The sequence below is a fragment of the Mus caroli genome, unplaced genomic scaffold, assembly GCF_978045245.1.
Source record: "Mus caroli unplaced genomic scaffold, Mus_caroli_1 scaffold_9, whole genome shotgun sequence".
Classification (NCBI taxonomy): domain Eukaryota; kingdom Metazoa; phylum Chordata; class Mammalia; order Rodentia; family Muridae; genus Mus; species Mus caroli.
The window spans coordinates 39794754-39821063 of record NW_028227264.1 but is presented as its reverse complement, the minus strand read 5'-3'; the positions used below and the strand labels follow the sequence as shown (position 1 = coordinate 39821063).

At 44.6% G+C, this 26310-nt stretch overlaps 1 protein-coding gene across 5 annotated transcripts; it reads right to left on the bottom strand.

Annotated features, from left to right (window-relative positions):
- Positions 1–1870: 1870 nt before the first annotated feature.
- Positions 1871–26286, bottom strand: Ppil6 (peptidylprolyl isomerase like 6). Of its 5 annotated transcripts, none has more exons than XM_021175007.2 (8): positions 26089–26286; positions 22531–22626; positions 18604–18792; positions 14250–14312; positions 14003–14150; positions 12878–12934; positions 8482–8617; positions 1874–2089 (listed from the first exon to the last, which is right to left on the bottom strand). In XM_021175007.2, the coding sequence occupies exons 1-8, from the start codon at positions 26227–26229 to the stop codon at positions 1978–1980; spliced, it is 942 nt and encodes a 313-aa protein (XP_021030666.1). In that variant the 5' UTR covers positions 26230–26286; the 3' UTR covers positions 1874–1977. The 5 variants fall into 5 exon arrangements, with proteins under 5 accessions (XP_021030667.1, XP_085698921.1, XP_021030666.1 ...); XM_085842796.1 differs by lacking the exon at positions 26089–26286 and adding an exon at positions 25898–26047; XM_085842794.1 differs by lacking the exon at positions 1874–2089 and adding an exon at positions 3372–5236.
- Positions 26287–26310: the final 24 nt, after the last annotated feature.

Genomic DNA, 26310 nt, shown 5'->3' with positions numbered 1-26310 from the left:
ACCCTGGGCCAGGATTTTAAATAATTGCTATTACAGTAGTGCATGCCTATAATCTCAGTACTTGGGAGGCTGAGGCAGGGTAATGGTGAGTTCAAGGTCATCCCGGGCTACATAGTGAGGCTCTTGTTTTGGAATTTCCAAATAAAGAGTAGCTTGGTTTCTCAGATATCCCAGAGCTCTATGAAGATGAAAGAGGAACTCAGCCTGATGAGGAGCCTTGGAGAACATTTACAGCGTACACATTCCAAGGGCAGGGCCTACAGGTTATACTTAAGTAGTTTGCTGAGTGTCAAAGTGAGCATCCATCTACTGAGCACTGACAGCATACCAAGTCTCTCTTTAGGTTCTTTATACAAAGTATAAGTTATTGAACTTGGATGACAAGCCTGAGCACACCACCAACCTGTTTTTCAAACAAAGGCCCAAAGGAGGCACCAAAGCTGGTGCAGGTAGGAAAGAGAAGAGCCTGTTTTCCAACCCAGGCAGAGCGCCTCTAGTGTACACATTCATAGTTTGGAATATACAAATGTCTGCATCTACGTGAGAGCTCTGTATTGGTGTCTATTTACTAATAAAGCAACAAAAGAGAGAATGGCTAAGAACAAGGAGTAGCCTGGAGGTGACCTTTGTGCTGTGGCCTTTCATTACGTGGGGCACAAAGCTTCCTATGATGAAATGACATCACATTTGCTGCAATATTATCTGCTTATTTTGATACTGTATCATAGTTACATAGGATGGAAGCGCAGGGGAAACTGGGTAAAGGGTACCCAGACTCCTCTGTACTGTTTTTGTAACTTCCTGTGAATCTGTAATCGTCTCAAAATAAATATATGCCTAATTTAGCATATGCCTAATTTTAGCAAGCCCTAAATCAATGAATGGCCTGTCTCTTTCAGAATCCTTGGAGGACAAACCTGCCTTGGAACAGAGTCATAAAAGTGGGAGAGAGGCACAAGGGTAGAGGAGGTAGGAGGAACTGCTGAGCAGTCACCAATGTGCTATGGTGACACCACCAGGGCTGTTGAAATCAGCAACATTAGTCATCTCGTGATTCCCAAGTGACTGAGATGCAGCTGTCCAAGTAAGACAACCAAATGAACATGGATCCCTGTCTGCATCTTGACATTCTCTCTCCTAGAGAGTATGGCTTAGGAGGTCAAGGACAGGGTCTGCTGGTCTATATTTAAAATTCTTCCCTACAGGTGATGTAGCTTTAGGGACCTTCAGATGGAGCAACTGATAAAACAGAGCTCTGGCAATGTCCCCTGGGGTCTACTACCTCAAGGACTAACGCAAACCCCTTGATTTTCATATGGTTGGCATGGCTCAGAGACATGTGAATTATATTTACAACATCTAATACAGTCCTCCCTGCATGCTAGGCATGAGCAATGTAACTTTAAGCTCAATTGTTTTTGCTGTTGTGTCAGTCAGTGATTTACCAAATGTATCATGATAGGAATTAGTTACAAACAGGATAATTCATATACAAGTGCTTTAGACTCGAAATCACTAGGTACACTGCTAGATTAATAATGTTCAAAGCCACAAGTAACAAAAGAACCACCAGGAATAGAACCGAGAGGTCTTTGCCTTGTGTAAAAAAAAGTCCAGAAATAGGAGGTGGTGAGGCTGAGTCTGACAGCCCAGCAGTGTTCCTGGCCTCCAGCCTATCTGCATTCAAGACATCGTGAAGGACTGGAAGCCAGATCACTGGCATCCCTCTGACCCACGAGCCACAGTGCTCGCAAATGGCCTTTCCAGTTGTAAAGGAGTCTGGGAAACTGAGTTGACTTGTAGTCTCTATGGAGGAGGGAGGAGAGGAAAGGGGGGAATGATTGTTAGGCGAGCTGACCCAATGTGTCTGCCATTGCCTTCAAATCAAATGTTATCAAGCACCATTTAATTAAATATAAAACAGCTGATCAAATGCACAGCAATAAAGCACCACAGCAAATGAGATTGGCATGAAAATCATGTGTAAAGAACTCCACTGTCAGCAATACTGCAAAGAAGCAATGGTCTTTCGTTCTCTGTGGGGACTAATTCTAGTTGCTTAAGGACGTGGGCTCCTTCGATTAATTGCCTGCATAGGAGGGAATAAAAGTGTGGTCAGTCATGAATTTCCACATTCTGCTTACAATCCATCACACATGGGGTCCCACCCAACTATAGCTAAGGCTGTCACAAAGTAACCCCACTTGTAGATACTATTTACCTAATGGCTCTAGGTGTGCCACATTGCTGCCCATATGCCCACACCACTATTCAGGCAGTGACTAGTGCTTGGAGCTGCTTGCTGCTGCAGCTTTTCGCCTGCTTCCCTGCATTTGCTCTGGTGCCTGCCTCTCCATCTCCTGGCAACCTTCTTCCCCACTGCAGTCAGGAGCGAAGTGTCAGAAACACCAATCTGATGCCACCTCCCTGCTTGAAAGCCTTCAGTATTTCCTCAGGAGCTGAAGATGAAGACCAGAACCCCTCCTGTGCCCCACCAAGCCTGCCTGTTCTGCCTTCCCCTGCCCTTCAGGGATGTCTTCATCTGCTCCACACAGATGGGCTTCCAGTACTTTAACTATCTGGTACCTTCCAGCCATAGCCGTCCCCGTCCCCCTGCCCAGCCATCTCCTGGCCTACCTTCAGCTCTCATCTCAGTCTTTAGAGTCCTGGGAAAGAGTTTCAGCCATTCAGACTTATACTAGGTTCCCCTCATCATTAATGCTGCTTACAAGGGTGAAATAGTTTTCCTTACATTTACATTTAATACTACTCTCCCTTCCTCCCCCTCTCCTTGTGTGTGTGAGTGTGCAGGTGTGCATGTGTGTGTGAGTGTGCAGGTGTGCATGTGTGTGTGTGTGAGAGTGTGCATGTGTGCATGTGTGTAGGTGTGTTTGTGTGAGTGTGCAGGTGTGCGAGTGTGCAGGTGTGCATTGTGTGTGTGTAGGTGTGCATGTGTGTGCGTGTGTGAGTGTGCAGGTGTGTGTGTGTGAGTGTGCAGGTGTGTGTGTGTGTGCAGGTGTGCATGTGTGTGTGTGCAGGTGTGTGTGTGTGTGTGCAGGTGTGCATGTGTGTGCGTGTGAGAATGTGCAGGTGTGCATGTGTAGGTAAGAGGACAATTTTCAGGAGGAGGAGCTTCTCTCCTCCCACCATGGGGTCCAGGAATCAAACACAGATCATCAGGCTTGTGTGACAAGTGCTTTTTACCCACCAAGCCACCTCACTGGCCCGAAAATCTTTTATTTATTTATTTTTGGGGTTTTTGAGACAGGGTTTCTCTGTATAGCCCTGGCTGTCCTGGAACTCACTCTGTAGACCAGGCTGGCCTCGAACTCAGAAATCTACCTGCCTCTGCCTCCCAAAGGCGTGCGCCACCACTGCCCGGCTATTTCTTTTTATTAACTTCAGGTTCTTCCTTAAGGACAGAGGTATACTTTTGCTTAAAGCCTGGCACCTACTAAGCACCTCAACCACCACCCACTGGGTACGCAAATAAGGGCTCAAGCCCATGCTAGTCTGGGCTCTGCAGACACTTGCTGGCCTCGAGCTACAACCCCTGAGTGATGCTAGACTTTTGATGTCTTCCGCTAGAAGACAGTGGCATGAAAACTGTGGAGATGGCTCACTTGGTGAAGTGCCTACACACAAACATGAGGGTCTAGGCTAGGAGCCCTAATGCTTACATACAAGTCAGATATAGCAGACATGTGTATAACCCCAGAGTTGGGTTGGTGATAGGTGAGACAGGCCGAGTGATCCTTGCAGTTCTTTGGCCAGCCAGTTGACGCCACACTGGTGAGCTCCAGGGTCTACGAGTGTCTCTAAAGGTAAGATGCATGCATCTAATACAGCTAAGCCTTTCAGGTTCATGCCGGGATGCTGGAGATGGCCCCCAGGGGCCTCATGTATACATGCAAGCACTCAGCCACCTAGGCTGCATCCCCCATGCCTGAGGGTGTTTTTTATTTATCCGCACGCTGTTGGTGTAGGTTGTCCTTTTACTTTCTCGATGGTGCCCTTTGATGCACAAGGTTTTAATGTTGTTGCAGTCCCAATAATGTTCACCTATTTTTTTTCTTGCATTGCGCATATCTTTGGTGTCAAATCGCAGAATCAATGCAAAATCCAAGTCGTCCAACTTTCTCTTTATTAACTTTAGATACCTATGTGGGTTTGTGCACATGTGTGTACCCAGGGAATCTTGGAAGCCAGAAGCATCAGATCTCACTGGCCCTAAAGTTAGACCATAGAACTCAGGTCCTCTGCAAGAGTAGTACAGCTCACTCTTAACTGCTCAGCCATCTCCCCAGCCCCTGACTAACATTACCTTTTAGTCCATTGATATCACCATACTTAAAGTGAACTTCTCATAGGGATATGTTGGTTCTGCAACTCATTACCTATTAACTGGATGTTTAGATCAATTTAATTAAAAAATTAAAAATATGGTGGAGACAGGAAGCCACATGCACATTCAGACACAAGCAAGTGCATCAAGACACACGTGCACATAGCTACACAAACATCAACTTGTAACACATATACGCAAAAACAAACAAAAACCCATACAAACCTATCAGAATGAGGTATGGAGACAGGCCTAGACACAGACTGGTGTCTCTGCCATTGCCTGCGTTGGGTCAGTAGCAGATAGGAGTGGGGACAGGTTCTATTATATAAACCTTGACAGATGTGACCAGTGCCAACCATGAGCACACATGCATCCTCTTCATCTGCATCTGGGCTTCATTTTGTCATCCCAGTTGGAAGCTCTGACACAGGTTGCTATTGAAATGCTTCCTCCAAGTGGGGCGGTTTGAGAGGTGACCAGATCATTAGGATTCTGCCCTCATGAACGGCCCATGGTTTTCACAGGACTGAGTTAGTTATCTTCATGTTATGACAGTCTACAAGCCTTCCCCAGATGCCCAGAATCATGCTCTTAGACTGCCCAGTCTGTGGAGCTGTGACAGCAAGAGGAGATGGGTGAAGACGAACGTCAACACAAGTCCATGTGAGCAGAAGATAAATGCAGATTCACTGTCTAATGAGGGAAGGCAGGAAGCCTTTTTCCAATCAGGTCTCACACAGACTGAATGTGCCCCTCTACTGGGATGAGGATTGGGGTACAAGATATGCAAGACCACGTTGCTGCTTTAAGTTGTTCACAATGTGCCAGAGGCTCAAGAAGCCATCTGCCACAATCTAGGACCTAATCCGTGAACAGGATTTCATCAGACTGAAGGGAGACAGAAAGGAACAAGATGAGCACAAGTCCAGGGACTGTTGGAGGGTGGTGACATTAGGGACTGACTTCAGCTCAGGTACCAATCAGACTGCTTCTAGATGTACATCCAGCCCTGAGCTGCTTAAACATCTCTTTCCTAGTTTCCCCACACCTGGCCTAGGTACTAATCTTAAATGCAACTTAGCCAGCCACAACTGATCTCTTGTAAATCCTCCTCTTGTGGCACTCATGGTAGGTGATACCATCTCCTTATTATCCAGTTCTGAAACCCTAGGAGTTACTATAGACCTAGCAGTGACAATAGGTGAGTATTAAATGCATTTAGAACTGGGGATTTAAACGATGGTTCAGTAGTTAAGAGCACTTGCTCTTGCGCAGACCCAGAGTTCCGTGCTCTTTCCTGCTGGAAGGCTCACAACCACCTCTAAGTCTACACCCAGGAATCCAATGCTCTCTCCTGGCATCAGCATGCACAGCATCTCTCTCTCTCTCAAATAAGTATGTTTTCTTAGTTGCTCTGGTCACATTTCACGTGTTCAGTGGCCATGGGTGTCTGATACCTGCTGCTGAACAGGGCAGTGGAGACTATAAATTGCCATCATTTCAGAAAGTACATCACTGGTCCAGACCCTGCTATGCCCTCACCTTCAACATCTTGAGTCATCAAACTCCATGACTGTAACCTGAATATCATTGGCATTTGCTCCCTCCCTCCCTCCAGCTTGCCTGAACTGCTTGTGCTATAGGTAAGAGTTTCATCTGTACCGATCATGACTTAGACCTTCCCAACTGGACTCGATACACTCTCATTCTCTTCCTGTTTACTCTTGACTTCTACAGAAATCTTCTCAATGGGCCACTCAAGTTGCTCAGAATTTATAAGTCTTCCATAGTTCCTCGTCATCTTTGGAAAAAGTCCACACCCTGAAGCATGCATAGCACCTACAGCCCAATGGACCTTGTTTATCCCGTTTCTCCAGTCTATCTCTATTCTCCCTTGGGCTTCACATTCTAGCTAGCCCAGCTGAGCTATAGGCATGCTTGTTTCTTGTTCTTTAGGGCACTGTAAGCACTCCTTATTCATTCTAAAAATTGATTTGATTCACTGTAATTTTTTCTTCCTCTATGTGGCTAATGTTCTTCTTCACTTTAGCTACCCAGCTCACATAGCTTTTCCTGTCCCTTCCCACCTACGACCCTCTGGAACTGGACCCCAGCACCATTCCCAACTCACTCTTCCTGACACTTCTACCCTGTGTATGCATGGAGATCTTACAAGCTTGCAGTTTTAATTCTTTCCCCATGAGGGACCCTGGGCAAGGCCATGCTGTGGATTGCTGCACTGTCTCCTGGTAGGCAGTCCTAACGTCACCTCACTAGAGGACTCGCCTTGGATAGACAGGAAACTTCCGTTCTCCAGGCCTTGCTAACCGCACGTGGGCTTCTAGAAGCTGAAATGTTAGGTCCCAGGGAAGCAGCAGCTCCCCGGGCAGGAAGGTGTATCTCATCCACCCCAACAAGACTAGTTGCCTAGTTTGTTATTACTTCTCTCCAGCTCCCTCTGTGTTGTGTGGGGTCCTGGGGAGATATTCCAACCTGACTGAAACTACTGTTTCCAGAGTTCAGGGGCAAGGTCAGCTGAAACAATAAAAGGGACACACTGCCTCCCTGAGGCCAAGAGTGGCGTTGACAATAAATAGGTTCTTCCCCAAGGACAGCCAAGGAATCTTTTCACATAAGGATCATAAGGATTGATGTTGGCTTTTACTCTGGAACTTGGGGATGTAATCTTAACCCACTTCAAGCCTTCCAAATAGAGCAGATGCAACCCTGCGCTTTCTTTGCTTCTTTGGTTTTGGTGGGGTTCTTTCTGTGGGGTCTAATGTCTCTGAGAATCAGGCCTGTGTCTTGTCACTCTAACCATTAGTAACAGCAGATGGCAGGTAGCCCATAAGACTCTTACTGAATGAATCAAGAATATAGCAAAACTGATGGCTGAGAAAGGGTGTGGGGCATGAGGGGCAGTGAGGAGTGCTGTACTGGCTGTCCGCTGTGCATGCCTGTAGGGGCCGGTGGTAATGGGTGCATTGCAGTTTTATGAGGTCCCATTTGTGTCTGGGAAAGGCGGCTGTAATGGGGTTGAGGGGTGAGGAACATCAGCAAGATGAAAGAGGATGTTTAAATGATCCGAGAAGAGATAAAGTTATTTGCATATAAAATTAATTCAAGCATGCATTTTCAACACATGCCTTTAGTACATGCACTGGAGAGGCAGAGACAGGAGGATCTGTAAGTTTGAGGCCAACCTGGTCTGTAGAATGAGTTCCAGGACAGCCAGGGCTATATAATAAGGGTCTCTTGTGAGAGAGACCCTGTCCAAAAAAAAAAAAAAAAAGCCAAAAAACACATACACACATAGCCAAAAGACACATACACACACACACACACACACACACACACACACACAGAGAGAGAGACAGAGAGACAGAGAGAGAGAGACAGAGAGAGAGCGAGCTTTTGGAAGAACATTAGTTTCCTACTCTTCCCACAGAAAGCAGTAAAGTAAAGGCCTGTTCAGTTGAAGTGGACAGTGATATGAACGTCATTCGTGAATTGCAGAAATGATCCACAGCACCACAGGAAAGACAGGCTGCTTGTGTCCTCGTGGGTCCAGCAGAGAACAGAACACAGGGGACATGGAAAGTCTATCCGTTACCCACGGTGGCCCACAAACTAATGGGCTTCTTACTAATAGTCTAGTAATTATTATAGGTATGTGGGTAGGTAGGTACATATAGAAAGACAGATAGATGAGTAGACAGATCATTACCAAAGCTGTGTTTAATTCCTGTATTTAAAAATTGTGTGTGTGTGTATGTGTATATGTATGATTCATGTGCATGGTGTGTATACCATGGTACGTGTGTTGAAATCAGAGGACAATTTTTATGAAGTTGGATTTCCTTCCACCTTTATGTGAGTTCTGGGAATTGAACTCATATCATCAGAATTGTGCAGCAAGCATCTTTACCCACTGAGCCATCTTGCCAGTCCTAGTTTCTGTATTTTATGGATAACAAGGTGGTTATAACTCTTTATTGCTAAATGTGTCTATTATTTTTGCTTTTAGTCCTATCTTTGGCTAATCATAGACTATGCACAATAATCATGCAAATATTTTGGGCAACATTTTATATGTACGACTATAAATACAGAAAAACCTGTCATATACATACCCAAAAGCCACATATTTTTTATCCAGGTAGGGAGCTGCTTGTAGTGTGATGTAGAACTGTGACCCATTGGTGTGATGGCCCTTATTGACCATTCCAAGAACTCCCCTCTTATTGTGAGGAATCGAGAAGTTTTCATCTAGGGAAGAGTAATCAGGATCACTGAAGAATCTATATCACTTACAACAATCACAGTGTGTAAGGAACAAAGAAAGCCTTGGTAACAGGCGCTGTCACACTCCAAACTGTAAACATCCCTATTAGTTTAAATTACTTTCAAATATTTAAGCAAACTTTTTTAAAGCTGTAAACTCTTACTAGAACTACTACTTGAACATTAGTTCATTTGTGTTTACACAGCTTAAAAACTACTGTCCTTGGCATACTCGAAGCTCACAGTAAACGGCAACAAACTGCCTGGGTTGTTCGGCAGTGCAGCTTCGCTCAGACAACTAATGTGAGCAGTATGAGCCTTTCTGAAATCCATCACAGGTCTGGCCCGCCTGCAGCTCTTACACAGAGCTCTGTCACAGTCCTTAAATACAGTGGAGTCACCGGTCTCTACAGTTTACACGGTGCTTCCTGTCCTCTGTGAGCAGGACCCCTGACTCGTGGCTATAGTCCTAGGACCCCTGTCCCATTACTGTCTCAGGTGTGCTCCTACATATTTATGATAAAGAAAGCAGTCTGTGCTTATTGCCTCTCATACTCAAAACCACTTTCATCTCCAGTCTCCTGTGGTTGCCTTTTGAGGGAAAGGGTGGTTTGGGGTGTATAAGTGCAGATGTGTAAAGTTACCCGGGAAAAGAACAGAGAGCTGCTGAGGAACACCATTTTTAGCAATCTCATCCCCACATTTGTTACTGTGATAATTAATCTCATTGCCAACTTGACAGGATTTTCAATCACCTTGAAAATGCAGCTCGGGGAGTGTCCAGGAGATGTTTCCAGAAAGGTTTAACTGAACAGGGAGTAGTCACTCTTAAGGCGACAGCACTGGGGGGCTGAGCATCAAATTCACCTCTCTGCTGCTGCCACGCCTTCCCTGCCATACTGGACCACACCTTCCAGCTGTGAGCCAAACAAGCCCTGCCTCCCCTCCCCTAAATGCTTTGGTCAGATAGCTCGTCACAGAAACATGGCTAACAGCCTCAAAGTTCAGATGTACTAAATCAAGTGGGGCACGACAAAGCCGTTATCCACTGACTATAAGGTTCTGACTTGGTGATTTAGCTCAGCAGTCAGGTACCTAACCTAGGATGTAGAAGGTGGTAGGTTCAATGCTAGCTTAATTAGTTAACACATAGCTACCTAGATAGCTGGGCCTCAAACTAAGGAAGAAAGGTTACAATTTCAAGGCCTGCCTGACTCACAGAACTCTTCGCAGACCCACCTCTACAAACAGTAGTTTTCAAGGCAAAGCCTATATTTATTATAGTAGTTATGTAGTTACATAAAACTGTATGCAGAGGCCAGAGGTTGAGGTAAGTGTGAACCCCCACTATATATAGTAAGGTAGGTAACTCAGTGAACCCAGAGCTCACTGATTTGGTAAGCCTAGCTGTCCAGCTTGCTCTGACGATCCCTTGTCTCTGCCTTCTTAGTGCTAAATCAGAGAAAGATTGCCAAGACAGTGCAGCTTTTACGAGGGTTGCTAGGGATCTGAGATCTCATCCAGCCGTCTCCTGTGCTTTAATATGCCACTGATGAAACTTAAGGACAAGGGCTGGAGAGATGGCTCAGCGGTTAAGAACACCGATTGCTCTTCCAGAGGTCCTGAATTCAATTCTGAGCAACCACACGGTGGCTCACAACCATCTGTAAAGGGATCTGATGCCCTCTTCTGGTCTGATTTTGTGTGTATGTCTGATATCCACAAAGGCCACAAGAGGGCATTAGATCTCCTGAGCTGGAGCTCCAGGCACTTGTGCTTGGATGCAATCCAAGGTTGTCTGTAAGAGCATCCCGTGCTCCTAGCACCAAACCATCTCTCCACCCCTGATACTTTCTGTAAAAGGATGTAAAATAGTGTGTGTGTGTGTGTGTGTGTGTGTGTGTGTGTGTGTGTGTGTGTGTGTCTCTCTCTGTGTATGAGAGAGAGAGAGAGAGAGAAAATATGCTTTCTGTAAAGGATTTAAAATATGTTGTGTCCGTATGTGTGTTTGTGTGCATATGTGCCACACATGGCATGCAAAGGTCAGAGGACAACATTTTGGAACTGGCCTCTCCTTCTAGCATGGGTTCTAGGGGCTGAACACAGCTAGCCTGGGCTACACAGTGAGCACTATTACTGCCATGCCATCTCACCAATAAGGAGATTTCTTTGGACTATATCACACTGTAATGGAACTGACTATAGCTGAATGCAGGGGCTTGCCCCACCCCTTGGTAGTGCAGCCTTTTAATAGATCAACAGAGGCACAGAACTTCTGCTGTCTTTGTCTCCGTGATGTTCAGAGGGGTCAATGCAACAAAGGCCCACACCTATGTCTCTCCGTGGCCAGAAAAAGCTGCTCTACTGTAGTATTTCTTTCTCACTTATTAACTACGGTGAGGGGAGGGAGGGAGGGAGGGGGAGGGGGAGGGAGAGGGAGAGGGAGGGAGGGAGAAAGAGAGAACACACTCCTTATGTGCAGGCAACATGTACAGGTACCTGAACCTGTGTACAAGCTTACAGAGGACTATGGAGGTTTGACTGAGTATTGTCCCTATGGACTGGTATATTTAGATGTTTAATCATCAGTTCATAGATTATTTGAAAGATTAGGCCATGTGGCCTTGTAGGAGTAAGTGTGTTGCTGGGAGTGGGGTTTGAGGTTTTGATAGCCCATGCCAGCTACCTGCTCCCCACTGTGATGATGATGGACTAACCCTCTAAAACTCTAAGAAAGCTCCCAAGTCAATGCTTCTTCAGTAAGCGTTGCTTTGGTCACGGTGTCTCTTCACAGCAACAGAGCAGTGACTAAGACAGGGACAGAAGAAGGCACTGGGTGTCTTGTTCTACCACTCTTCAGTTTGTTTCTTTAAGCCAGGGTGTCTCTTATTGAACCTGGAACTAAGCTGGCCGTAGTAGCCCCAGTACCCCCCACACACATGTAATACAGGCACATACAACCATGCCCAGCTTTTTCTATGGTGCTAGAATCCAAACTCAGGTCTTCACGCTTAGGCGGCAGGTGCTCTTGCCCACTGAACCATTTCTCCAGCCTCTGGAATACTTTATACAGAGATTCTCTCTTTTATTTAGTATCTGTCTGTCTATCCACTTAAGTATCTATCTAAATATCTATCTATCTTAATGTTATTTTTGAGATAGATCTCACTATGTAGCTCTGGCCATCCTGGAACTTACTCTGTAGAACAAGCTGACCACAGCGATCTGCCTACTTCTGCCTCCTGAGTTTGGGGATTAAATGTGTGAGGCCATATCTAGCTTAGACACTTCTCTTTACCTATAGACTGATATATTTCACACAGAGGACAAATAGATGTTTAACTACCTCAGTTTTCAAGATAGTTTTTTAGAAAATATTTATTTTTATTTAAATATATGTATATGTGCATGTGTGTGAGAGTATCCATGCAGTCTAGAAGAGGGCACTGGATCCTTAGAGCTGGAGTTATAGGTGGCCGTGAGCTACCTGATATGGGTACTGGGAACCGAAATCAGAGCCTTGCTAAAAGCACTATGCACTCTTAAACACAGAGCCATCTCTCTAGCCCCAAGATAATGAACTCTTTTTCTATCATTCCTCCAAAGGGAACCAGTTAGATTATTTTATAATTCAGTATCATTCTGAAGTTGTGGGTTTAAAATATATGTTGGCCTCTAACCAATTGCAATTACTATTTTTTCTGGAGGTCAAATTCCCATATCTTTGATGAGTGACAGCCTCTTCAAATTGGCTTTGTTGGCATTTTGCCACCATTCTAGTAATCCTTAATACCATTCCTACCACCTGGTACAATAAGAGGAAGCTATTCAGTACACTGGGATTTGTCCTAAAGAAACAGGCCAGTGAATGTGTAGACAAAGCCTCTGTGGGCTGGACCAACAGACAGTTGAGACAGTCTCACGTAGCCCAAGTTAGCTTCAAACTCTACATATCTGAGGATGACCTTGGACTCCTGATCATCCTGCCTCTACCTCATCAGTGCTGGGATTACAAGCAGGATCCACCATACGCAGTTGACGTGGCCTAGAGATTAATCCCACAGTTCATGCATGCTAGGCAAGCAGACATACTACCAACTCAACTACATCTCCAGTGCCAGTAAGACAAAGCTACACTTTAAAAACATCTCGTTTCTACTAGATATTATCACCAATTGTCTTATTTGAATTCTTTTAAGTTTGAATAATCAGTTAGCATGACTGACAAACTTGAAAGCTACCTACCTTCAAACGTTGGTCCATAAATAGACTCTCCGTCGTCTCCGCGTCCCTGTACTATATCTAAGAAATGACAACAGCCAGATCAGAGTGCAGTGGCGACAAAGAGCAGGCGCCTTAGGTTTGATTCTGCCTACATCTTACATCTAGAGTAAGGTGACCAATTGAAAACACTCGACGATCACTTCACGTTAGCCTGCAATCATTTCGATGGTTATCGATTCAGTACGTTATAATGGAAAACCTTTGAAAAATATTAAATTATCGTATGGTCACAACGTAAAGAAAATGCTCACACAGATGATCCACTTACTTCTTTGGGTTTCACTTTGCTTTTCCGAGGACTGGGAAGATTAAACTGAGCAAACAAAATGGGGAAAGTTCTTTCAAGACGGGGTTTTCTCAGTGTAACAATGTTGCCTGTTTTGGAACTTACTTTGTAGATCAGGATGGCCTTAAAGTCACAGAAATCTGCTTCCTCAGTGCTGGGATTTAAGGCATGCACCCCATATGCTCACACATATGTCTATGTCTATGTTCATTCTAGAGCTGGAGTTATGGACAGCTGTGAGCTGCTATCTCAATGCTAGGAATTGAATCCAGGTCCTCTGCAAGAACAAGGGCTCTTCACCACAGAGCTATCTATTCAATTCCCTTTGAACACGAGTAAAACTAGATTCTCTAGGTGCTGGGAAGGTAGCTCACTTGGTAAAGTGTTTTCTGAAGACCTGAGTTTCATCCTCACCATCCACAGAAAAAGGAAGCAGGTTGGCATAGGCTGGAGATCCCGTGGATCCTGGAGCTCACTGTCCAGTCACCCTGGCTTAACTGGCAAGCACCAATTACAGTAAGACACCCCATCTCAACAGACGAGGGAAGCATCTCCTGAGGAATGGTACCTAAGGTTGACCTCTGGCCTCTGCACATGTGCATACAAACCCGCAGGCACCCTACCCACCCTCACACATAGACACACACAAGTAGATCCAGCCAGGTTTGTTAGTGCACACCTTTAATACCAGCATTCAGGAGGTAGAGGCAACTTGGAGGCCAGGCCTAACTCTTTATGAACTCTCTAAAGGTAAATGCGTGAAAGTCTGGGAACGTATTTAGTTTTAGTTTTCAGCTCACCTCCTCCTTGTATCCAACCATTCTGAACTACTCGATGAAAAATCGAATCTTTGTAATGAAGCTTTGTGCCTCTCTCAGAAAATCCTGACGTTCCTGTGCACAAGACCTGAAAATTCGTACATGTTCTGGGACATGCATCACAATACAGCTATAAAATAAAGATGAAAGGTTTCGAAGATTACTCCATACTTCATCAGTTACAGACGCCTTTAAAACCTATTTGAAAAAGATAGCAAAATTCTCTTACTTCAAAAATCAGTCTTCCAATTGGAGAAAGATCAATACAGATGTCCAAGTACACAAAATCATGCTATTAAAATCAGGGAGAAAAAACAATGGAGGTCAGTGTTGTGTAAGAAAGTTTTAGAAATGTTAAAAAAAAAAAAAGGGCATTCTTTTCAGTGATAAGATTTTAACCACAATACAGCAAATACAAGCTAAACCATGATACCTGTAGAAAACTCAACAGTAAAATTAATGACTTAAAGGAATTTTAAATTTTATTTTACCAAGTCTTTATAACCCGCATTACATACTAGTTAAAAATCCTCTCAGTGGTGAACAGTATTAACTTACCATGGCCTAGCAGGTCACAAAGTCCAGAGCTCAGAGTGGAAAAGAACAGGGGACAGTCCTCCTGGGGAAAGGAACAAACTAGGGATTCTTTTGTACTCTTCTGAGTAGGTTTGGGAAAAGATCCAAGTGAGTGTCATGGAGTTGGTTACTGTGTCCTGGATTTTCAGAGACTGTGGAGACCAGCGAGAGCCAAGCCACACCCATTCCGACTGGGAAATTAAGGCCACTGTTCCCACTGTGGTTTTGGCTACACAGGCAGGAACGAGAAGAGGATATGCTTTCTGGTTCTCTCCATTCATCCTCTCCTGTGCCACAGTCCTCTCCTGTCACGTGGTGCAGCACTTCCCCGCAGACATAACTGTTTCTGAGGCCTTGCCTAGCCCTGTAAGAGGGCATCCAAAATTGGTCATGAAGGTTCCTGTCTGTAATCCCAACATTTGTAAAGCTGAGGCAGGAGGAGTGCTGTGAATCCAAAGACAAACCGGGCTATATTGTGAGTTTCAGGCTAGCCTGAGCTACGGAGTAACTCACTGTTTCAAAAACAAAACAAAATAAAAAGACATCCAAAACGAATACCTTAGTCTTTATCCCCCTTATCTCTTAGGGTCAGCCATACATCTAATGGAGTGTATTTCAGACTTGGCCATCACTGTCGTATAACAGAAAACTAACTTAATTAGTGCAGTCCATAACTTGTCTTGTCTTCTTCCTCAAGAATCTGGGAATCAGCTGGGCGGTGGTGGCGCATGCCTTTAATCCCAGCACTTGGGAGGCAGAGGCAGGCGGATTTCTGAGTTCGAGGCCAGCCTGGTCTACAAAGGACAGCCAGGGCTACACAGAGAAACCCTGTCTCGAAAAAAAAAACAAAAAAAAACAAAAAAAAAAACAAAAAACCACACACAGGAAAAAAAAAAGAAGAAAAAGAAAAAGAAAAAAGAAAGAATCTGGGAATCACATATTTCTTTAAAAATACTCTGACCGTTTAAATTTTTTAGTTAAAACATTAACACTTGTGTTGCCTGGCGTCCAGCGTGGAAGGGTTAAGAGCAGAGTAAGTATAATTAACATTCTTCTCTGTTATTTTTTTTCAGACAGTACCTCACTGTCCAACCCAGATTGGTCGGGAATTCATTTAAAGGCCATAGCCCAGGCTGACCCTGAACTCATAAAAATCCTCCTGTCTCAGCCTCTGGAGAGCTGGGGTTACAGGCAATAATACAGGATTACATGTGCCTAGATAATTATAATTAATTTGTTTGAGACTCTTAGCTTCTGGGAAGAGAACTGCTGTCGCTAAAGAACAGGAGGTCTAAATAAACCTCACAGGCTTAGAATGAACAAGAGGCTATGTTGGAAATTACCGTTGAATTAAAGTCTATCTAGGCATAACTAACTTGCCTAAAATAAAGATGATCAATTGATTATTTATATGGCTGTCAGAAACAGATAATGCTGGATGAGTTTAGTGGAACTCATCTCTAATACCAGCTCTAAAGAGGCAGGGAGATCTCTAGTTTGTAGCTAGCCTGGGCTACATGTAGTTCCTATTTTAAAAATAACAACCAAAAGGAAAAACCAAACCAAAACAAACCAAACCAAAGATAGTTAGACAAATGCTCTTGAAGAGAAACAAATGAACGCAACATCCCAGTCACCAGGAGCCAAACACACAAACTACATGTCTAGCATGACATTCCAACCTGGAAACAGACATGATCCTTGCTTTGGTTCAACAAGAGAATCCTCTGTACAAGTGCTTAAGTCTTTCCTCAGGAATGTAGGTCCCTCATTGTCAATGCCACCAATCGGTTCACACTGTCCCTCTTCCTAGCATATGTCACTACAGCGCCTTCCAAATGCCCTCCCTGCTAGCAGCTTGCTTTGGCACAGCTCTATCACACCCTCATGGGCTGGGAGAAGCTCTGTTAGACTATTTTCCTTGTGGATAAAAATCTCTGGTTTAGCCGGGTGTGGTGGCACATGCCTTTTATCCCAGAACTTGGGAGGCAGAGGCCGGCGGATTTCTGAATTCAAGGCCAGCCTGGTCTACAGAGTGAGTTCCAGGACAGCCAGGGCAATAAACCCTGTTTCGAAAAACCAAAAACCAAACCAAAACAAAAAACCTCTGGTTTAGAATGGACAGTAAACCATAGGCTGGCCTGTTTTCTTTAGCATCTGCTGCTGGGTTTCCGAACCTATGTAACATCCAACCATCCTTCCTATCTGGGCAATGACCCAGTGTTATTTCACAAGCACTGCTAGAATGTTCAGGGACCTAGTTCTCAGGTTAGAGACATGGCCTAGACTTGCCAGACAAGTGCTCTGAAGTCCTGGGGTTCGGGACGTATTGTAAAGATCCAACTCTCCATGTTGAGGGTGGCAGCCTGAACCCACGACTCATGCCTGATGAACCTGGGGTGGCATCCTGGCCACACGTTCCTCTGGCATGGATGGCGCTGGCCATTTCCCTGGTATTTGACCTCCCTTGTTCCCTAACTCTTCTCTAAAGCCGTTTCCCCAGCTTCCCCGTGAACGGTGAGAGTCAGCAGCACTGCAATAGCCATCTTGTTTCTTGAGGCAGTCACAGTAGCGTCACACCGCTGACACCCAGACGGTGGCTTGGGCTCTTGTTCTCTCCTTATTGCTACTGACACTCCTGGGAACACCGTGTGTCTCGGGACTCCTGTCTCTCTGAGTGCACTGTTTATTCAACCAGACACTAGGTACCAGTATGTTCCATTCCTGTTCAAGGCAGTAGTTAAACCAGGGCCCATGAGACAAAGTCTTTGCCTCTGCACAACTCAGGTCCTACCTAGCAGTGGGTCATTCTGCGGGCACAGGCCAGCATGAGCAGAGGTTACTACATCAAAGGTTTCTTTTTTCTTTTTAAATCTTTGTCCTGGATAAGTTTTTGTCAGTGTAACACAAGCCTATACATACCTGGGAAGATGGAGCCTCACTTGAGGAAATGCCTTGATCATATTGACCTGTGGGCATATCTGTGGGGTGTTTTCTTAATTGCTAATCACTGGAGGAAACCCGGCTCAATGTGAGCAATGCCATCCTGGACTGTACAAGAAAGGTAGCTGAGCGAGCTAGGGGGAGCAAGCTAGTGAGCAGCATCCCTCCACAATGCTGGCCAGCATCAGTTCCTGCCTCTTGGTTGCTGCCTCAAGCTCCTGCCCTGCCTTCACTTGAAGATGGACCATAGACCAAATAAATCCCTTCATTCCCAAGTTGTTGTTGGGTCATGGCATTTACTACAGAAAGCAGACTGGGACACCATCCTTCCCTGCTCTGTCTGTCTGTCTGTCTGTCTCTGATGAAACTCATGCTTCCTATCAATCTTTGCCACTACAGCTGTTGCCAATTCTTTCCTGCTTTAAACTGCCCTCATCCTGTTGTTCAGCTAAACTCCTCAGGTGCTGCTTGTTAATCTTAGTTCCCACTTTTCATACTTCAGATGTCATCTCAATGCAGTAGCTCTCACGTAGCTGTTAGAAAAGACTAATTAAAATATTTCAGGGCCAGGGCTGGAGAGATGACTCAGAGATGAAACAAACTGGCTGCTCTTTCAGAGGACACAAATTCAGTTTTCAGGACCCACATCAAGGGCCTCACAAAAGCCTTTCATTTCAGCCCTCTTCTAGCCTCTGAGGGCGCCTGCACACATGTGGCTCAGCAGGTAAATCTTTTACGTACCATACAGCCCTGATGACCTGAGTTCAACCCCCCAGAACCTACATATCACTGAAGCATAGCGTGGTACACATGCCTTGATATAAAGATTCTTGATAATATTTAATAATAATAAAAATAATAATCACTAGAATATTTAATAATTATATAATAACAAAGATTCAGCCAAAACCTGAACCCATAATCCTTTGTAACTGCCTTAATAAGGTCCCTGGGGGTTACACCTTAATCCCTTGTCCCATGTATCTACTTTGTGAATAAATCAACGATTGATGACGAACCAATACAAATGATGGAAAGTTCTATTAGAAATCTGTGTAACTTGCCTTGGTGTCTTTTAAGAACGTCGTGGCATAGTCCAGAGTCAGCGCCTCATACAGAGCAGAGGGCCGAATATCGATCACATCCCATACCTTCTGGGCCCACTTCTTCAGATCAAATGCGTTACCCAGGAGTTGATCATTAACAAAACACATCACATAGGAGGAATAGACCCAGGTTTCACCCTTCAGTTCCTACAGGGAAAGGGGAAATAATGACAGAAGGAGACAACTGCTAAACCCACACACCAGAGCTTGACAAGAATTCTATAGCCCGACCGGCCAACTCCAGAATTTCATCTCTTAAAAATATGTTTTTAAAAACCATCTTTTAGAATTCTGCTGTCAAAAAAAAAAAACCTTACCATTTTTGAGACTCTTAACATAATGAAGAAAAGAGAATAACTTAAAAAGCAATCTTTAAACTACTGTAATCAGAGACAGATAGAATCTGGTAATAACAATAATAATAATATGTACATAGAGTGTCTGTTGCATTAATTTGTGAATTAAATGCACTCTTTGTCTCCATTTATGAGGTGCATTTTACTGTGTGCATTTGCGGAAGAGGGTCTGAGAAAGACATGGCTTTCAATGCAAAGAACTGAGTGTGTGTGTGTGTATGTTTGAGTGTGCTCGTGCACATTCAAGGAAGTAAGGCAGAATGGTAGGGGTATGTGGAAGAGGATAGAACTTCAATGTTCAGAACTAAAGTCAAGACTCAGGAAACAGACAATGCTGAGGAACTTTGGAATCAAATTCTTAGTATTTCCCGTTAAGAAATTGTAGCATGAAAGGAATTGTTCAAAATCAAGCAGCTTTAGTTAAAGTTAATAAGACAGCAGTTCTCATTTATTGCATGAGCATTGACAAAACCTATTTTACTGAAGTGTCAATGAGGCTTCATGACTGCACAGGTTCACCAGCCAGTGGCATGGATGCTATAAGCCCAGGCCTTTCTGGTAGGTAACAACCTACCACTGTTAATCCACGGGACTGAAATAAGGTTTGACATCATGAGGAAGTAAAATCGCTGCCCCAGAAGTGCTTAACCTCGGAAGAAATGGCTATATCTCTCTCCTTGAGGTCCAGTGCGTGCAATAAAGATATGGGGCCCAGGCATGGGACAGTGATTATTCTGGACAGAGGAGAATAGAAAATGCCTCCCGGGGCCAACAGGAGTTTGTTTATACAACACTTTTACATTTAAGATGAAACTCATCTTCATCCATACAATGCCGCCATCAACTTCCTAAGCCCCCTGTGGTCAGAGAAACATCGGCCACTGAGAAGACCCTGCCTGTTGTTTCTCAGTGCCAGCCCCAGCAAACCATGAGTGACTTGGTGCAGCCATTTGGAAGTTATAGTGAAAGCTGATTTGTGAGCCCATATGATTGCCAGACCTGGGGATGGGCTGACAAGAGAATCCTGCATCTCTAGTGAAATCCAGGGAAATGCTGGTTCTGTAAGCAAAAATAATGAAGTTCCTGCTGCCTGTCACCACACGCTGCAGTGATCAGGAATAAGAGTTGAATCTTTAAGCTGTGCTTTATTCAGAAAGCTAGCCATCTGGGAGACAGAGTCAGCATCCTGACTATGCCTTCCCTAGTTGTCTTTGGTTAGTTTGTCTTGCAAGTAGAGACAAAGGCAGTCATTCGAGTTTCACACTTGCTTCTCTAGCCAACCTTGACTCTGAGATTCATAGTATCAATGTCTCTCTCCTCACCCCTCCCATGCTTTCCCCTCATTATTTACTGTCACTCTTTGTTGGACAGATTTGGATATTCTCTAGACAGCATCCAAGATAAGCCAACAGAAAAGAATGGGGCAGTGTCTACCTGCTGATCTGGGTTTAAAATTCCTCTCTACAACATGAAGTATCAATGTACCCTCTCCATGGGACATAGAAGTGCCCTGTCTGTCCCTTTTGCTCCCATCAGTCAGCCGGGCTCAAGACTGAATTGGAGAAGTACTAGTTTGAGCAACAATTTGCCTTCAACTTGCCAGCGAGCTGTATTGCCGGCTCCTCTGAGGAGCCCTACTATCCTCTAACTTGCTTTGTGTGCCTTTGTTAAAACCTGCTCCAGGTTTTCACACCAGAGAACAAAGTTGTTCATGATCAACGGTGAATCACTTCCCTGTGTGTTTAGATTTCTTGCTGCATTCCGTAAGACTCAAGCCTGTGGCAAGAGAGGGAACTGTGGACATTTTGTTCACTGAGACAGGGGAACATGATAGGAGGTACACATATGTAAACACTTTATCTCTGTCTCTGACGCACTTCAGGACATGTGCTGGCTGGCCTCAAGACAGCAGCCGGGCTCTGATGTTTTCTAGAGCTTTCTGCTACTAACTTCTATGATGCTGTCCTTGTTTGTTTGTTTATGGGTGGAGAGACAGGCTTTTCCACAGTCCCTGAAGCTGCGTCTAGAGGGAAGCACTATATTCTGCAGAAGCACAAGGCCAGAAAAACCTAAGGAACTGACTCACTAGGACCCAATGTACCAGGAAGTTCTATACTCAACACAGACATGGTTGACACTAATAAGGTTAAGGTGACACACATAGGTATGGAGGTGGGAGAAAGAAGAAAGGAGAGAGACAAAATAAAGCAGCAATGCTGAACTAGAAAACCTCATCAGACCAAGGGGGAAGGCAAGCAGGAGAGTGCACACAAATCTAAGGTAGCCTGGGCTGGAAGGGGAGGGTTCTGGGGTGTAAGGGGGAGGTGGAACTGTGCAAGACGACCTTACACATGGATACAAACCATAGACCGTTGCAGGCAGACAATGCGAGGCTAGCTGGTAATATCATACACTAGATTATAAAACTTTCCAAAACTATTTTATGTAGGGGCTAGAGAGATGGCTCAGTGGTTAAGAGTACTGGCTGCTCTTCCAGAGGACCTAGGTTCAATTTCTAGCACCCACATGGTGCTCACAACTGTAACACTAGGCCCAGATCCAGTGTCCTTTTTTGGTCTCCGTGGGCACTAGGCATGCATGTGTTACACAGACATAATTTATTTTTATTTATGTGCAGACAAAACACCCATGCACATAAATAAAAATTAATAATTAAAGAAATGTCTTCTGTTAGGATTGGCCAACAGTCCCACTTTCCTTCCATGGCTTTAGTTTAACACTGGACTTCTGGTATCCCAGGCAAATCAGAACCAGTGGTTACTGCTCACTGTAGAAGGTCCTGACTGTCTTCCTCCTCCCTATCCCCCAATGCTAGAATCATGTCCTCCATATCTTGAGCACTATGTACAAGTGTTTGCTACGACCTTCCCATATGGCACATGACTGAGTCAAAATGCCGTACCCACATTCTTCTCCCTCTAGGCTCCAGGTGAGACTATCTGGGAGCATTTCAGGAAGGTGGCATCTCAGAAGTAAGTTCTCCTCTCATCTACTATCTAGTCCAAACAAGCTCTGCTAGTCCTGAGGCAGGTCTGGGTTCCTAAAAGTACTGTTAGAAGAGAAATCTAGAGAACAAAGCTCCTGCTAAGACAAGCTGCCTCATGGGAGGGTGGCTTCTGCCAGCAGAGTTCCTCCGACAAGAGCCCCACACAACTCTGTTATCCCTGATATACATACCTACATTTTCTGGATTAAGGGCCAGGACACTGTACGCTGAGTGTCAAGGGTGTCACAGGAAGTGTAAGCAACACAGAAAGAAGGAAGGATAGCCATCAGGGCTAATTAGCATCTCTGACAGTTTAAAATGCATCTCTCTCACATGCTACCTAAAAGGACATCCTGGAAATAGTATACCGTTTAGGAAAGATATCTGTGAAGACGATTAAAATAATGTAGGGAAAGTACACAGTTAAGAGAAATAATTGCAGCAGGATATGTCATTTCCCCAAACTGCACAAGAATTCACGTACTTGCCAACATCCCCCATGCGGACAGACAGATCCCTTACCCTCTTCTTCTCCTCCAGAAACTGATCCCAAGCAAATTCTTGAAGAGGAACTATCACAGGGTCTTCAAATCTGTACGGGTAACTGGCTTTCAAAGTCTAGGTTTCAAGATAAAACAGTTTAAATTCTCATTTATGTATTTACTCGCTTATTTGGGGGTACACTGGAGGTGCACATGGGGAGTCCGATTTGCTGACACACACAGGATCTCTCAGTCAACTTGGAGCTGTCAGCTAGACTGGCTGGCCAGAGAGCCCGTCTCTCCTTACCAGGCTAAGGGTTATACATGTACTCCAACACACCTGGCTTCCTATGGGAACCAGGAATCTGAACTCAGGTCTTCATGCTTGCACAGCATGTAATCTGCTCCCTGCGTGATCATGTCAGCCCCCAAGTTCTCTTTTTAAAGTCAAAATCATTTCCCCCCAACTTTAGGGGCTCTTCAGGGCGTTTCACACCGCACATGGAGGCCGCACTGCCTGAGATGCCCTGTCCTGTGCCCAGAGGGTCTACCGTCTTAGTTTTCCTATATTGCTACTTCATTTGGTATATGGTAGAACATTGATACATAACTCAGTAAATGAGTTTATGCCAATGGTTTTTGGATTTGATATGTTCTTTTAGGACTCCCCCTTCCCCCAAAGTAAGCTGTTAGATCTCAGTAGATCTATTGGTGCTTGATTTGTAGCAAAACAAAAACAAAAGCAAAAACAAAAACAAAAACAAATATTATTGCTTTAAGTTATTCATGTAAGGAGAATGACCAAAAGGGCACTATTATGGCTTTGCCTTTCAGGGAAAGGAGTAAGTGTGGGCTTCTGGGTAGGTTTTAGAACTGAGTGTGCTTTGGCCAAACATTTTACATGTGTGCGAAACAGGGAAAATTACTTCTAAAACAGACTTTTAAAAAAATGATGTGTAGGGGGCTGGTGAGATGGCTTAGCGGGTAAGAGTACCGGACTGCTCTTCTGAAGGTCCTGAGTTCAAGTCCCAGCAACCACATGGTAGCTCACAACCATCCGTAAGGAGATCTGACTCCCTCTTCTGGTGTGTCTGAAGACAGCTGCAGTGTACTTACATATAATAAATAAATAAATCTTTTTTAAAAATGATGTGTATGTGCGAGTTGCGTTGGGAAGAGAAGTGGTTAATATTCACTGAGTGTGAATGCTTATGGACTGGAGGCCATTGGATGTCCTGGAGCTGCAGCGCTACGAGGTCGTAAGCTGGCAGACATGGTGCTGGGAACCAAACCTTGATTGCTAAGGATGATGCTTTGAGGCCCCATTGTGGTCTAAAAGGCATGGGCCTCGAGTTCTCTATCAGATGAGATGATTTCAAGAGGGAGAAAGCCTGGGTGACAGACAGCATATCATACTCTGGGATGGGTGCAAGGTGGTGACAGCAACCTGGCCACTTGCCTTCTAAGACTGTGGTACCCAAACAACGGAACTTTTTCTCAGTCCTATGGGACTGTGTTCAGTTTCAGACAATCCTACAAGATGATTGCTGTTTCTAAGTAAGGAATTATCTAAAGTAATAAGATCAGTTGTTTTCAAATTAGGCCCTATTATGCTTGTTCACAACACATTTGTTATAGAAAGGACTACATCCAAATTAAAATATATACTAGTATTTATCCTTACCTTTTAAAAATCAAAATCTATGAATCAAGCATCTGGGATTACTCACAAACATACTGGGATTATAATCAAATATCCTCAGTTAAGCTAGAACTGAATTTACATTGATACATCTTCATATTTGAATATAGTCACAAGAGGCAGAAACTTAAGGGAAAATTACATTATTACAATATTAAAAACATTGTTTTGCTGACTTAATATCCTCTATAGCAGTTAACTCCTGAACAGTTTTTTTTTTTTTTGTTTTTTAATTTTTTTTTTTTGTTTTTGGTTTTTCGAGACAAGGTTTCTCTGTGTAGCTCTGGCTGTCCTGGAACTCACTTTGTAGACCAGGCTGGCTGCCTGCCTCTGCCTCCCGAGTGCTGGGATTAAAGGCGTGCGCCACCACGCCTGGCTCTGAACAGTTTTTGAAAGAACTGACAGTCAAACATAATTATGCATCTTTTAATGGTTGAAAATAATCAAAAGATGAATTATATTTCATGTTACATCAAAATTATATATGTCTAACTCAGTATCTACAATAAAGTTTTTTAAAGACTTATTTATTATATGTAAGTACACTGTAGCTGTCTCCAGAAGAGGGAGTCAGATCTCGTTAAGGATGGTTGTGAGCCATCATGTGGTTGCTGGGATTTGAACTCAGGACCTTCGGAAGAGCAGTCAGTGCTCTTAACCACTGAGCCATCTCTCCAGCCCCTACAATAAAGTTTGATTAGAACACTTATATCCTGTGTCCACCACTTTGCTTTGTTATGAAGACAAGGTATTAATAACTATGTAGCCCAGGCTGACCATCAACTTCCTATCTTGGCCTTTTGGGTGCCTGTGTTACCATACCGGGGCACACTGTTTTTCTCAACATAAGTCTAAGGCTGTGTCCCAGAACACCTAACATATTTACTAATTGAGCTTCCCAGGAAGAAAAAAAAAAGGTTGCGGGGTGGGGGGGGGGGAAGGTTGCAAATACTTTGCCTGCAGTGTGGAACAACCACAGGAAATATTAATGTCTTAAGAGAGTCAACCCAGAAAAAGAGAGAGAGAGAGAAGGGAGGAAGGAAGGAAGGCAGCACGAAGCCTTCATCTTCCAACACACACACAAGACAGCACGTTCACTCTGGATGCTGGAGCAAGCAAGGGGCGGTGTGTGTGTGTGTGTGTGTGTGTGTGTGTGTGTGTGTGTGTGTGTGTTCTGAAGGTGAATTCTACTGCCCTTGCTCTCCAGCTGGAAAAAACAAGCACAAACTAGTTGCTGGCTCAGGGCTTGTATTTCACCACGGTACCCCCAGGTTTTTTCCTGCTTCCAGGTTGCAGGCGTGCTGCGGCATGATTGACCTGGCTACATTTGTTTGTTTCCTGGTGCTTTACATCATTCTACATGTTTACAAATTCATACTTGGATTCTTCACAGCACTTCTGGGACATCTCTTAAAAATCTGAAAAGAATCTGGTTCTGCTAAAATGCAGAAACAACTAAAGAAATTATAAAGGAAAGGCCCTTCCAAAATTAAAGTACTAAAAAAATCACAAGTGTTTTTTTTTTTTTTTTTTAAACCAGCAGCGAGGAGGCTGAGGTGCGCGTGGTATCTAGGGCATCGGGTTACCTCAGTGATGGTCCTGAAAGCTGGAGCTTTTGAATATTTTTCCGTAATTTTGAATTTTGTAAATCCATAATCTAATAAAAAATTTCACGTGAACTAATGCACAGGTGTTCCGAAATTACCATTTTCCCCTTACGGATCCCCGTGAACGCTCACGCTCTGAGTCTCTTCCAGGTCGTCCTTCCTTGCTACCAGCATTTGTTCTCTACGCCCCCATCCAGCCCGAGGACGGAACGTGGACCCCCGCCCGCCAGCGCAGGCGACACCGCGGCAGGGGGCTGAGGTGCGCGCGGCGTCTGGGGCGAGGGGTTACCTCAGCGATGGTCTTCGACACCTGAAAGCTGGAGCTTTTGAAGAGCCCCACCACCTTCAGCTTCAGCGGCGGCTCGGGCGGCAACCGCAAGTGACATGCTGGGGGCTTCGACTTGGGCCGGCACGGCTGCTGGGTGGCCATGGCACGGACAGCAGAGAGCCGGGAACACTAATAGTGCGAGTCGCCAGGGCAACCGCGTGGCTCCTCCCCGAACGCCCGTAA

Coding starts and splice junctions, on each gene's coding strand:
- Ppil6 (XM_021175007.2), bottom strand. CDS start 26,229: ATGGCCACCCAGCAGCCGTGCCGGCCCAAGTCGAAGCCCCCAGCATGT. Junction 14,151..14,249: donor TTGGAAGACTGATTTTTGAA/GTAAGAGAATTT, acceptor TTTATTTTATAG/CTGTATTGTGATGCATGTCC. Junction 2,090..8,481: donor AAAAAATATGTGGCTTTTGG/GTATGTATATGA, acceptor CCTCCTATGCAG/GCAATTAATCGAAGGAGCCC.